This window comes from Hoplias malabaricus, chromosome X2 (genome assembly GCF_029633855.1).
Source record: "Hoplias malabaricus isolate fHopMal1 chromosome X2, fHopMal1.hap1, whole genome shotgun sequence".
Classification (NCBI taxonomy): Eukaryota; Metazoa; Chordata; class Actinopteri; order Characiformes; family Erythrinidae; genus Hoplias; species Hoplias malabaricus.
In genome coordinates this window covers 50,594,688-50,609,012 of record NC_089819.1, presented here as the reverse complement: position 1 = coordinate 50,609,012, position 14,325 = coordinate 50,594,688, and the positions used below count along the sequence as shown (strand labels likewise).

The 14,325-nt window shown below is 45.8% G+C and overlaps 1 protein-coding gene across 1 annotated transcript in view; it reads right to left on the bottom strand.

Moving 5' to 3' along the window:
• b4galnt4b (beta-1,4-N-acetyl-galactosaminyl transferase 4b) overlaps nucleotides 1-13,516 on the bottom strand; it is a 131,128-nt gene extending 117,612 nt beyond the window's left edge. The window contains exons 1-2 of the mRNA XM_066653506.1: nucleotides 12,789-13,516; nucleotides 11,802-12,011 (exon numbers count right to left, since the gene is read on the bottom strand). Of these exons, the coding sequence (XP_066509603.1) occupies nucleotides 11,802-11,940 (139 nt within the window). The 5' untranslated portion in view covers nucleotides 11,941-12,011; nucleotides 12,789-13,516. The remainder of the gene's footprint in view (nucleotides 1-11,801; nucleotides 12,012-12,788) is intronic.
• Nucleotides 13,517-14,325: the final 809 nt, after the last annotated feature.

Below are 14,325 nucleotides of genomic sequence, written 5' to 3'. Positions count from 1 at the left end.
ACCTTACGAATAAATAAAGTGAATTTGATTTAATTGACTGAATTAATTTGAAATGTCAACTAATTGTCAAAAATATTTAAGTAAATCCCTGTTTTTATTCTTATGTTTTATATGTCACACCTAAATATTTCTTGTATATAACCTGACTAAACTATATCAACTGGAAAAGCAAAGCTATGAGAGGACTGATATGATAGAATTGGTCATCTACAAAATATCTCTTCACTATTAAACATCTACAGCTATAGTGGACTGTCCAAATTGTTACCTAAATATCTATAAACATTCATTCATTATCTGTAACCCCTTATTCAGTTCAGGGATTGTGGTGGGTTCAGAGCCTAATCAATGGGCACAAGCCGGGAACACACCCTGGAGGGGGCGCCAGTTCTTCGCAGGGTGACACACACTCACACATTCATACCTATCGACACATTTGAGTCGCCAATCCACCTACCAACATGTGTTTTTGGACTGTGGGAGGAAACCGGAACACCCAGAGGAAACCCACGCGGACACAGAGAGAACACACCACACTCCTCACAGACAGTCACCCGGAGGAAACCCACGCAGACACAGGGAGAACACACCACACCCCTCACAGACAGTCACCCGGAGGAAACCCACGCAGACACAGAGAGAACACACCACACTCCCCACAGACATTCACCCGGAGGAAACCCACGCAGACACAGGGAGAACACACCACACTCCTCACAGACAGTCACCCAGAGGAAACCCATGCAGACACAGGGAGAACACACCACACTCCTCAAAGACAGTCACCCGGAGGAAACCCACGCAGACACAGGGAGAACACACCACACTCCTCACAGACAGTCACCCGGAGGAAACCCACCCAGACACAGGGAGAACACACCACACTCCTCACAGACAGTCACCCGGAGGAAACCCACGCAGACACAGGGAGAACACACCACACTCCTCACAGACAGTCACCTGGAGGAAACCCACACAGACACAGGAAGAACACACCACACTCCTCACAGACAGTCACCCGGAGGAAACCCACGCAGACACAGGGAGAACACATCACACTCCTCATAGACAGTCACCCGGAGGAAACCCACGCAGACACAGGGAGAACACACCACACTCCTCCCATGCATTTCTATCAACATATTGTTGAGAATCAGTGGATAACCTGGTTCGTGACTGTGGACTAGCAGGTCGCTGACAGTCTGTAGATGGTGTGTTGACTGTGTGTAGAGTTTCTAAAAGTGGACTTTCCAAAGTGTTTTACCAAATCCTCAAATCTGGTGTAGACTTCCTAAGAAAAGAAAGTTCCCCAAAACATCTCTCCTTCTGTTTGAAAATCAAGAAAACTCACAATACACTATTAATCACTCCACACCGAGTCGTCCACCATCAACAGAATAACTTCATTCTTCATTCTAATGTCTTTCTGACATTTGAAATGTCACGCTGATGGAAATCTCTGTGACATCAGCGCTGATGAATATTTTCCACGCTACGTATTAAAGCGCCAGTGTATAAAAGCTGATTAAAAAAACTGCAACCACTTTCGCCAGTCAGGCAGCTTCATCATGTGCCAGCGTAAGGTGATCAAACAAGGTTCATCTGCACACATTTTCAATTACAACTCCCTGATTTCTCTTACAAATCAAACACACTCTCACACTGTCAGATTTTCCTCTGCGGCAAGCTTTCATCCATTGATTGTACACACAGCCCAATCAGACTCACTCACTTACTTCCACAGAGAAACTACAGATGACAGTGTGGACCTCAATATAGCTACAATCAGGCCTGGAGCATACCAGAGCTGTAATCATTCTCTGAGAAATGGCTTTGAAAGATTGCAATATTGCCTTGCGATACTCTTAAACTGTGCTGTCAACCAACACCACACTGCATTCTTTAGACCACAGCCATTTGCTTTGTTTGTATTATATGAATGTTTTTAATCATAGAAATGTGCAGATAAGCACACATCTGGAACTGGGCCTGGTGAGACAGGGCTAAATGTGGGTGGGACTGGAGGCAAATTCGAGTGGAAATAAATTAGCGTGTGTAATTACAAAACCAGTTCAACGTCTCAAGGAGGCGGATCTGACAGTAGGAGGCGATGGAGCGCTTGTCAGCACTGTCAGACAGAAAACATAGTGTTAACCCATGAATGATGTGAAAAGAGATTGAAAGCAGCTGTACATGAGGTTAGCATCACATTGCTTACAGCTGAGAAAGGGATAGAGGCCTCGATATCTGCTGAAACTTGTTGTCCCGAGTCATTACGAGATCCCATCTGGCCTGAGATCATAGCTCTCTTTCAAGGCACATGAAGCTACCTCCATCTTTTCAAACTGCTTTAACCCTTTGGGGTCTAAGGACATTTTCTCAATTTTCAGATATTCGCCTTTAAAGTACTTGTATTATAATATATTGCCAGTTTGTCTTATATCAAAATGTTCAGGACAATCTCAGCTCTCTCGTTAAGAGAGGCCCATGTGACCTAGAGCATTTTATGAAGAGATAATCTGTCTCTAACCCTGAAAAACGTAAATCCATTTTTAGAAAATCGTTATATTTCTTGTGAAAACATCCCTTTACTCATGTGGATGAATAGTTTTGGGGAAATAGTTTTATCAGAGCCTTAAAATCAAGCAAATCCATCAGTTAGATCACGATGAGAGGCAGAGGATTCGTGTCTCATGCTTATACATAGGCTCGTAACTCGGGATGTACAGTCGCGACAACATGCGATCGAAAGAGCAGTTTCTGCACATTCACAGAGTGTTTGAACTGTATTTCTGCGCTGTGCTATCGCTAAGATATTAATAGAAACATCGCGGATGGTTGTTGACGTGCTATGCGTACTTCGACCCCAGAAGGTTAACCGATACATAGCCTCAACAAGATGCTACCCAACATGTGCCTCCTTCAAAACACAGGAACGTCACAAAACAGCTCAAGACTTTTGGAGGAGAACACTAATACTAGCATTCTGAGTTACAGTGGAGAGCTATAGGGCCATCCAACTCTCTCCAAAAAGCCCATTACCCTCTCTTAAACTCACTCCTGAAATTAATAGATTATGTCTGCACAGGTGCATACGCAATCAGGTATAATATGATCACACTTGAAATGTGGTTAGTCTTCGTCGAAACTGGATGGAGCAGTGAAGTCACAGTGGTTTTGACAAACCTTTGGCAGAGCAGTGCTCCAGTCTGTTCAGGGTGCTCTGTCTGGAAGTGTGCTCATCAAAAAATCTGCATGCTTCATGCACTTCCTCCTCGGCTGGTGAGTGGGCCACCACCTGCCCCGTGTGTCCTTGCCCTGAGCCAAGTCAACAGAGAGCTGCCTGTTCCTCCAGCACAGGCATTCACACACTCACGCACACACACACCAGCCTTCTCTCCTCCCGAGGATTGAGGCCTATTAAAGATTCACAGTGAGAATGCCATCCCGAGCGTTTTCCTGCATACTGAGATGAGCTTCCTTTTTCCCAATCACACTGAGAGTAATTGAAAGATACGGGTTTATTTTTTTACAGCTGGTGAAAAGAAGAGCTGTAGCCATGTCTCAGATTCGGAGGGCTGAAACTAACATGTTATAACTATTATTAATTAATAAATAACTAGTAATGAGAGAATTTCAAAAGTAATTAACAGATTTATAATGCAACAATAGTTACTATGATCTTAGAAAAGCACTGGTCAGTTCAATGAGACACAGTGGATCAGCTGCATGTCCAAAGTGCAGCTATTGCCAGGCACTGACTGGAGGTGTATGATGCTCCATAGCACTGGGCTGTAGAACAATAGCACTGTGTAATCTGAACAACTGGGACGACTTGGCGTAGCTTTTATGATACACAACATATTGTCCAACATCAGCAACTAATAATAATGATAACTAATAAAATAATTATTCATTCATTCACTCATTCATTATCTGTTAGCACTTATCCAGTTCAGGGTCGCAGTGGGTCCAGAGCCTACCTGGAATCATTGGGCGCAAGACGGGAATACACCCTGGAGGGGGCGCCAGTCCTTCACAGGGCAACACAGACACACACACATTCACTCACACACTCACACCTACGGACACTTTTGAGTCACCAATCCACCTACCAACGTGTGCTTTTGGACTGTGGGAGGAAACCGGAGCACCCGGAGGAAACCCACACAGACACAGGGAGAACACACCACACTCCTCACAGACAGTCACCCGGAGGAAACCCACGCAGACACAGGGAGAACACACCACACTCCTCACAGACAGTCACCTGGAGGAAACCCACACAGACACAGGGAGAACACACCACGCTCCTCACAGACAGTCACCCGGAGGAAACCCACACAGACACAGGGAGAACACACCACACTCCTCACAGACAGTCACCCAGAGCGGGAATCGAACCCACAACCTCCAGGTCCCTGGAGCTGTGTGACTGCGACACTACCTGCTGCACCACCGTGCCGCCCTCCAAATAATTATCATGCTTCAAAACATAATTTAAGTGTACCCCACCTGGTTTTAATCAAATCACCCACCCTTATGGCATTTGGCAGACGCTCATATCCAGAGTGACTTATCCAGTAGGCCACTGCAGTGTTGGGAGTCTTGCCCAAGGACTCTTATTGGTGTAGCACAGACCTGGAATCAAACCCAGATCTCTCACATGGGAGCCAATGATGTTACCACTGTTCCACACCCACCACAATGTGCTATTCTACTGGAGATGTTCTTATATCAGTTCGACATTCTTGTCTTCAAATATAAGAGATGTACACGACCATTCATCCTTTGGTTTTTTTATCTGTTAGTAACTGTGTCCGATGCTCCTTTAGTGAGTGTTTTAATATGGAATACCACATATTACTCCTCCAGAGGACGAAGGCTTTTACAGCACAGACCCCAATTATGCCCAGGTGCACGTTCTCATTTTCCCGCTCCGTTACGGCTATTCTACAGAATTACATATTGTTCATTCAGCATCACATTCTTGTCATTGAAATGACCTGTAAAAGCCTCACCCTTCACCGCATTGGGTTTCTACATAAACCCGACCAAGGCATGCTTCACTCAAATGTCTCTAACACGAATACTGTGTGTGTACTCATCACTGGATTTATGGTTAACCTGTGTTTGACCCCTCCACTGCAGATCCGGTGGGTGACATGACAGAACTATGACAGAGAAACTCATGAAATACCTGAAGATGTCACCAACGGATAGAGCACATATCACATTGTGGTCAGTTAAGTGTTTGGTCAAAGGCGTTCTAATAAGAAATGATCAAAACACATGGTTAACGCAACACTCGCCAGTGTGTGTGTGGATTGAATGTTGAGTGTTGATTGTAAAAGCGTCCATGCTTCACTGGACTCTGTCATTACCACTCTGAGCTCAGCACTGCAGAAACTGCACTATGTAAATTCCAGTAGAGGGTATTAAACCACCCCTTGATTTCAGGAGAGTGCTGTAAATGTGAATTACATTCTTCAACGGCCGGGAGAAATCTGCAGGAGCCAAAAAAACCATGTTTATCAAAGCAAAGCACGGTATAGTTAATGTGAAGTGAGCTGTAGAAGATGACAGCCAGGATTTGGAAGTCAAAGTGATAGGAAGAGCCCCACCAGACAATTATCAAACCCCTCTAAACCTACTCGTTTTTATACACGTCAAATGATGTAGAAAGGTTTGCATGCTTCACTGGGAAGCGTCTGCGCTTCAAGGATGTTTTGGGAAGATAAATGAGTAGTAGTTTTCTACATGGTTTGGTCCTTTGTGGCTCTTTTATAAAGTGGATAGAGCCACTTTATATTTCTCAGCTTTCTTTGCAAAGCTGTCCCACTCCCAGCCCACAGCCCCTCAGTGGTTTTCGGATGCCTCACTAATGATTAAGTTCTGGCGCTGGGCCTTGGAGGACGAGGATCATAAACAAGTACGTTTCCGTCGTTGAATTCACCTGCATCAGCATGTTTCCGAATAGGAGTCAATTTTATTTCAGCTCTCGTATAATTGCAGTTTCTGGCTTCCTCTTAAAAATACCACCACTGAACTGGAGTAAACCCTCAGCTCTTGTTCTGTTTTTATCCAGAGAAAAGTCAGCATGCCTCCATGTACATATCCCTTGACTGAATGAGCGAACGCAGTATAATCTGAGAGTCCAATCCTCTCTCACTTATCACCCAGAACACGTCTCTCTTGAGATAACAATGGCTGCTGTCCAAAAACTCCCATTTGCATAAGCGTTAGCCAGTGTGCTGAAAGGAGCTTATTATGTGGGCCAACCCAAATTCCATTAACCTGGGGGTTAAAGGAGTCCCCACTCCTCATCCCTCTCCCTGTCAACTTCACACGACTCCAGAGCCACCAGCCCCCATGTTGAAATCTCAATCAGTGAGAACAGGGGGAACAGCTTTGAGCTTCCTTCTATAATTAGACATTTAGGGCTCTATTCTTCGCTCAGGTACAGTGGCGATTTATCACCTAATCCTCCACAATTACTTCACCTGTAAGAGCAAAGGGCACCAGGCTTCAGGGGAATGCTAAATTTTTAAACAACCCAATTTAGCTCGGCCACTGAAGCATACGGGAAAAAGCCTGGGCACTTCTTCCGAGCCGTTCTGTTCTGGCCGCTGTGATTGGACATGAGGGTAAAACTCTGCGTGCGGTCCTCACACAGTTTCAGTGGCACAGATGGATGATCCTTCACTTCAACAAAAGTGCAAGAGGATTTCAATTTCGAGCTGAGAAATACTACAGATCAAAGTCTCCATTTCCAGCTATAAACACAAGATCTAGAGCTAGGGGCAACATGGAGGGGTGTGGAGACTAGGACAGTTACAAAACCGCCAAAGAGTCAGGGATTTGTGATTTTTCAGTTTACTTCTCATTGAAAGGTTTCGTTTTTAGACCTCAAATAGACCAGAAGAAAAAAAACAAGAGAGGCAGATATAGTTTTGCGATATTTTGTCCACAACTGAAATGTACGTTTTTACTAATGTTGAGATTTAGCTGCAATGATTGGAGAAACCATTTTAACAGGTTCATTCATTCATTATCTGTAAGTGCTTATCCAGTTCAGGGTCACGGTGGGTCCAGAGCCTACCTGGAATCATTGGGCACAAGGCAGGAACACACCCTGGAGGGAGCGCCAATCCTACACAGGGCAACACAGACACACACATTCACTCACACACTCACACCTACGGACACTTTTGAGTCGCCAATCCACCTACCAATGTGTGTTTTTGGACTGTGGGAGGAAACCGGATCACCCGGAGAAAACCCACGCAGACACAGGGAGAACACACCACACTCCTCACAGACAGTCACCCGGAGAAAACCCACGCAGACACAGGGAGAACACACCACACTCCTCACAGACAGTCACCCGGAGGAAACCCACGCGGACACAGGGAGAACACACCACACTCCTCACAGACAGTCACCCGGAGGAAACCCACGCGGACACAGGGAGAACACACCAACTCCTCACAGACAGTCACCCGGAGGAAACCCACGCAGACACAGCAAGAACACACCACAATCCTCACAGACAGTCACCCGGAGGAAACCCACGCAGACACAGAGAGAACACACCAACTCTTCACAGACAGTCACCCGGAGGAAACCCACGCAGACACAGCAAGAACACACCACAATCCTCACAGACAGTCACCCGGAGGAGACCCACGCAGACACAGAGAGAACACACCAACTCCTCACAGACAGTCACCCGGAGGAAACCCACGCAGACACAGCGAGAACACACCACACTCCTCACAGACAGTCACCCGGAGGAAACCCACGCAGACACAGGGAGAACACACCACACTCCTCACAGACAGTCACCCGGAGCGGGAATCGAACCCACAACCTCCAGGTCCCTGGAGCTGTGTGACTGCGACACCTACCTGCTGCACCACCGTGCCGCCCTCATTTTAACAGGTTGCGTAGCGTATTTATGGGTAAGCAGTCACATTGTTAATATTCATATTCACAACCTGGTGTACGCTGATAAAGAGTAACACAATTTAAAAGTAGGGCTGGGACAACGTTGGCTTTGTTTTTAACTTCCTAAATTAAAAGTCCTACTAAAAGAACTGTAATGAAGCGCAGCATCCACAAAATAAAAATTTAATTGGATTAAAAACATTCCTTCAGCCGCGTCTGCTTTCTAAAGCGAGTGTTCAGATTATTTAACGATCAGTTTGGGGATCAGTGCTGGTTGCATTGGCCCTGACACTGACAACATGATGATGATGGATTACACGCTCTACTGTTTACACAGAAATGTAATCCCCCTTTCTACACAAGGACACATTAAACCGGTCCATTCTTACATGTTAAACCTATGTGCGGCACAAGCTTATACACAGCAGCTCAGAAACACTTAACCCCCTACACCTACACACACTTATAATACAGAGAGAGTGAGGACACCATGTACAAAACCCTGTCAGATTCATTCACCCACAATTCTGCAGATTTTGAAAGAATGAAATGTCTTGTCTCTTAAGTGGAATCTGGCAGCAGACTCATAACAGAAGTAAGAATTGTATCTAAGCTCTGCCCAAGGGTTAAAGTAATTTCATTTTGGTTTAGAGAGCACAGATGAAAAAGACTTTCTGCCTCGCTGGTTCTTGAGTCTTATCTCTAGCACGAATGATACAATATTCCAGAGGACAAATTGGTTTAAGAATGATCAGACTTGCCGAAAGCAGACAAGGAATGTAATTAAAGCCCTTGCTGCATCTTCATTTGCAGTCATTTAGACGGATCCGATGTACAATTCCATCGTCCTCATTGACCCGCCCATCTGATCGATATCAAGCTCGCGAGAAATGTTAAATCGATTGATAATATATTGTCTGTCTCGCAAATTGACCCATCATGAAACTGGTCTGTGTGTGTTAATGGACACTTCTTACTTGAGGATTTTCTAAGGAACCTCTTCAGGAACTTGAGGAACACGAGATAAAAAAGGTAATAACACCAAGGTTAGTTCTACAACCAGTTTAGGACAACTGTGCCGGCTACATCTGAGTCATAGGTGAACAATTTAAAGTCTGGTTGCGGGGGAACAGAGAAGGAAACTATGAAACTGAAACACCTGGTTTTAGACCACAATAATTTATTAGTACGGTGTAGGGCCTCCTTTTGCGGCCGATACAGCGTCAGTTCGTCTTGGGAATGACATACACAAGTCCTGCACAGTGGTCAGAGGGATTTGAAGCCATTCTTCTTAGTGGCCAGGTCTCTACGTGATGCTGGTGGAGGAAAACGTTTCCTGACTCGCTCCTCCAAAATACCCCAAAGTGTCTCAATAATATTCAGATCTGGTGACTGTGCAGGCCATGGGAGATGTTCAACTTCACTTTCATGTTCATCAAACCAGTCTTTCACCAGTCTTGCTGTGTGTATTGGTGCGTTGTCGTCCTGATACACGGCACCGCCTTCAGGACACAATGTTTGAACCATTGGATGCACATGGTCTTACTGGTGCAATGTTAAAGAGTTAATGAAGATCGGCCACCAGGATGTATCCTATGTACACAATCCATAACTACAGCATCAGTTATTGCACTGAAGCGGTTTAAACAAAAACAGATCTGCTTATATATGAATATATATATTTGGTTTTTGTTTAACAGAGATAAGGCCCTGTTGTAAAGACTGCCCCTCAAACGGTTTGTTCTTGTTTTAAATGGTCTGTAACGTCTGCCTGAGGGCAGCTGTACAAACATCCGGTGTCCTGGATGTGTACGGTCCTTCATAATAGTGTAGGTCCTCCTGAGGCAACGGGTGCTGTGCAGGTCCTCTAGGGAGGGGAGAGAGTGTCCAATGATCTTCTGCGCCGTGTTGATGACCCTCTGTATGGCCTTTTTATGTGCTGTGTTACAGATGGAGAACCATGCAGAGAAGCAGTATGTCAGAACGCTCTCCACGGAGCAGCGGTAGAAGACAGTCAGCCATTTCTTAATGGCTCAGGAAATGGAGACATTGCTGGACCTGAAGTGTTAGAACCCCACTGGAGATCTGCATCCATATACACCCCGAGGAACTTGAAGCTGGATACCCTCTCCACGCTCGATGCAGATTGACTTCTTCCTTCTGAAGTGTACAATCATTTCTTTGGTCTTGGAGGTGTTAATGACCAGGTTGTTCACTGAACACCACTCCACTAGGCTTTGAACCTCTTCCTTGAGCCTGGCAAAGCCCCTGCAGTTCCAGGTGGGAAATGGTGATGTGGAGCGCGGTTGGTATGGCATCTTCTGTTGACCTGTTCGCTGTGTATGTAAATTGAAATGGGTCGAGGATAGCTGGGAGGCAAGAGCCGATGTGACATCTCACCAGTTTCGAGTGAGATGGTGGCCATAACTGGTGTCAGGGCGACTAGTCTGAAATCATTTTGGCTGCCGATGCTGGTCTTTTTTGGTATCTACACAATTGTGGCTGACGTCAGACATAGTGGGATGAAGGATAGAGAAGCTCTGAAGATCTTGGTGAAGACTCACCTCACTCAGCTGGTCTGCCCATTCTCTGAGGACCCATCCACTACTTTACACTAATGGTGTTGATTTAACACTGGTGAATTTGCATTGTGCTTACCAATATTTGTATATTTGTACAATATTATTTATAACACAGTTTAATGTATATATTTCTAAAGGATACCTTTAGCGAGCCATGGATAACTCAATGAGCAGCAAATTAACAAAAGTAATATCATTATAGAACATGCCTCACAGGGTGGTGCAGCAGGTAGGTGTCGCAGTCACACAGCTCCAGGGACCTGGAGGTTGTTGGTTCGAGTCCCGCTCCGGGTGACTGTCTGTGAGGAGTGTGGTGTGTTCTCTCTGTGTCTGCATGGGTTTCCTCCGGGTGGCTGTCTGTGAGGAGTGTGGTGTGTTCTCACTGTGTCTGTGTGGGTTTCCTCCAGGTGACTGTCTGTGAGGAGTGTGGTGTGTTCTCACTGTGTCTGTGTGGGTTTCCTCCGGGTGACTGTCTGTGAGGAGTGTGGTGTGTTCTCCCTGTGTCTGCATGGGTTTCCTCCAGGTGGCTGGCTGTGAGGAGTGTGGTGTGTTCTCCCTGTGACTCTGCGTGGGTTTCCTCCGGGTGACTGTCTGTGAGGTGTGTGGTGTGTTTTCACTGTGTCCATGTGGGTTTTCTCTGGGTGCTCTAGTGAATGTGTGTGTGTGTGTTGCCCTGTGAAGGACTGGCGCCCCCTCCAGGGTGTATTCCCGCCTTGCGCCCAATGATTCCAGGTAGGCTCTGGACCCACCGTGACCCTGAACTGGATAAGGGTTACAGATAATGAACGAACTATTGAAAATGTTGAAATATAAAACATCTTATCATTGTTTTTGAAACAATTTATATTACTATTGAATTATTGTCCAACCCTAATTCTGGAGATATATTTTCATCAAATGTAATATTCATCATTGTTTTATAGCCTCCAGAGTTATGAGGCTATGAAGAGGGGTTCAGAAACACAACACATCCATCATCTGCCTCACACTGTGTGTAAGTGGTGTATCCGTTTACATTTTGTGTGAAGCTGACCAAAAGGTACGTTTTCAAAAGAGACATGAAGGTCTTAATGACCTAATGAACTTTAAGAGCTTCTGGGTCAAAAGGCGTCATTACAGAGAGAGCTGGGAGTGTTACAGACATTTTGATGGGATACAGATGGAGATCCCAGATGGCAAAAACCAAGAAAACACACCCGAGACCCCAGAAGTCCAGTTAAACCCTAAACCCAGCCCTGCTCACGGAAGAAGACGTTAAACCTCTCGTACCTTTGCCATAGTTGAAGTGGAGTTTGATGGCTTTGCCCTGGTTGATGTGCAGGTACGTGAAGCCGATGGCAAAGGTGAGCAGCACGAGGAGCAGGAGAAGTTTGAACTGCTTGCGGATTTTCTTCAGAGGGAAGCGCATCTCCTCACAGCGGCACGTCTCGCTCAGCGGAGAAATCAGGAGGAGACTGAACACTGAGCACTGCTCCCGTCCTGGTTCAGCACCCAGCACAAGCAGGAACGGAGGAACAGAGGACACAGGCAAAGAGTCAGCAGGTGCTTTACTGCGCATCTCAGACAGACTGCTTTCTCAATGGCAGAAGGTTCTCAAATTCTAATTCTACAGACCTCCAGTCATTTTGCTGTTAGAGAAATTTAAAAAAGACACAAACACAATCACTCAGTGTTCTGTGACACCTGTCTCGAGAAATTAGTCCACAGTAACGGTGATAGGAACCAGACGTCCGAGGCTCCCGCAGACTGTGAAAAACCATGTGTTTATGACCAAACATCATAAGCATTTAACAAATATATTTAACCTGTGATTTCACACCATTAGGTTAAACACACACACACACACAACTCCACTGTTGGCAACGGGACACTCTCTGTAACCAATAGACACTTGTAAAGTGTTTTATGATTCTTTCATCCTCATGAGAGGAACACAAACATGTTTTCTGTGATGCATCTGAGGTTATTCTTTTTAAAAAACCCATCATAATCAAAAAAGCACACACGGCATTTAGGAATCAACCACATCACATGTTTGAGAAGTAAATAAAGTGGTTTATATTAACCGTGTAAACACCGCAACCCCTGGTTCCTATCACACACAAACTCCTACAGAGTTTAGTTTGATTAGAATTAAGAGTTAGAACAGTCCCAGAGGCTTTTACCACTGTAAAAAAACAACAACATCCGAGTCTACCCTGAACATTGTGGCTTTGTTTACATCCCACCCAAAGAACCGTGCTGTAAATAGCCTACATTTGTTAAAATCAGTGGGATGTCCCTCACATCTCCAGCCGTGGACAGGTGAACTGGGATCTCCAGCTGGATGATCTTCTACTGAGAGCTGCTTTCCTCTTCCCTGGAGAGACCAACGCTTCACATCACCCAGACACAAAAGCCCAGAGCTGCAACCAACAACAAAGGCTGCCCTCCTGTGCTCAGCGTGCCTGCCTCTTTCATGATGAAGAGGATGAAGAAGGTGCCGGAAGCTTCCTAATGGAGTCAGTTCGGTTTCTTTAGACCGTGTCCACTGTGTGTGTACGGTGTCTCAGCAGGAGTCACAGGGGAATACAGACACTGTAAACAAAGCCAGGTAAGCAGCAACCACATGGGGAGGCTCCAGCAGCGGTGTGTCCATGTGCTCACCCAGAGTTCATGTCCAAACCCCTCGGGCTCGTGCTCTGGTCTCTTTGTCCAGTCAGTCCAGTGCCTCTCCGCTTCCGCCGCGTGCTGCGAGTTCTGTCAGGCACCACATCAGCAACATACTGAAGCGCGCCGCGGTGTCAAGTCCACGCCGAGAGCACGCGGTGCCGGTGCCGAAGCGTCATCGACTTCTTCGCGGTGGTTTAACGTGAACAGCCCTCGAGCTCCTTCGTTCTCTTCGGTTACATCCACTCTGAGAGGAGGATAAAGCCCCGCGCGAGACCAGCTTCACACCGCTCAGTGGCGGGGGAGAGAGAGAGAGAGAGAGAGAGAGCACAAGGGAAGCACAAGGAGGGAGAGGGGAGGTGTGTATGTGTGTCTGTTACAGAGAGAGAGTGAGAGAGAGAGAGAACAAACAGAAAGAGAGAGAGAGAGAGAGAAATAAACAGAAAGAGAGAGAGAACAAACAAACAGAAAGATAGAGAGAGAGAGAGAACAAACAGAAAGAGAGAGAGAAAGAGAGAGGGAAAGAGAGAGACACAGAGAGAGAGAGAGCAAGGGGGGAGAGGGGAGGTGTGTGTGTGTGTCTGTTACAGAGAGAGAGAGAGAGAGAACACAAGGGAAGCACAAGGAGGGAGAGGGGAGGTGTGTATGTGTGTCTGTTACAGAGAGAGAGAGAGAGAGAGAGAGAGAGAACAAACAGAAAGAGAGAGAGAGAGAGAGAGGGAAAGAGAGAGAGAGAAAGAGAGAGAACAAACAGAAAGAGAGAGAAAAAACAAACAGAAAGATAAAGAGAGAGGGAAAGAGAGAGACACAGAGAGAGAGAGAGCAAGGGGGGAGAGGGGAGGTGTGTGTGTGTGTGTGTTACTGTGAGAGAGAGACCTGGCAAAAAGTAAGACTTCCTCATGCATGTTTATGATTTTAAATTGTTCATATCTATGTCTCTTTTACAGCTTATTTTCTCTACATTCCCTTTTGTGCCATTCTCTATTCTTTTTTCCCTTTATCACTCACCCTTCTTCCTCTTCTCTTTTTCCTAGTTTCCATCCTGTGACCCTCTCCCTTTCTTCCAACCTGATCTTTATCCCTTTCCTTTCCTTTTCTTTGCAATATCTTTCTCCCTCAATATTCCTCATCCCCTTTCACCTCA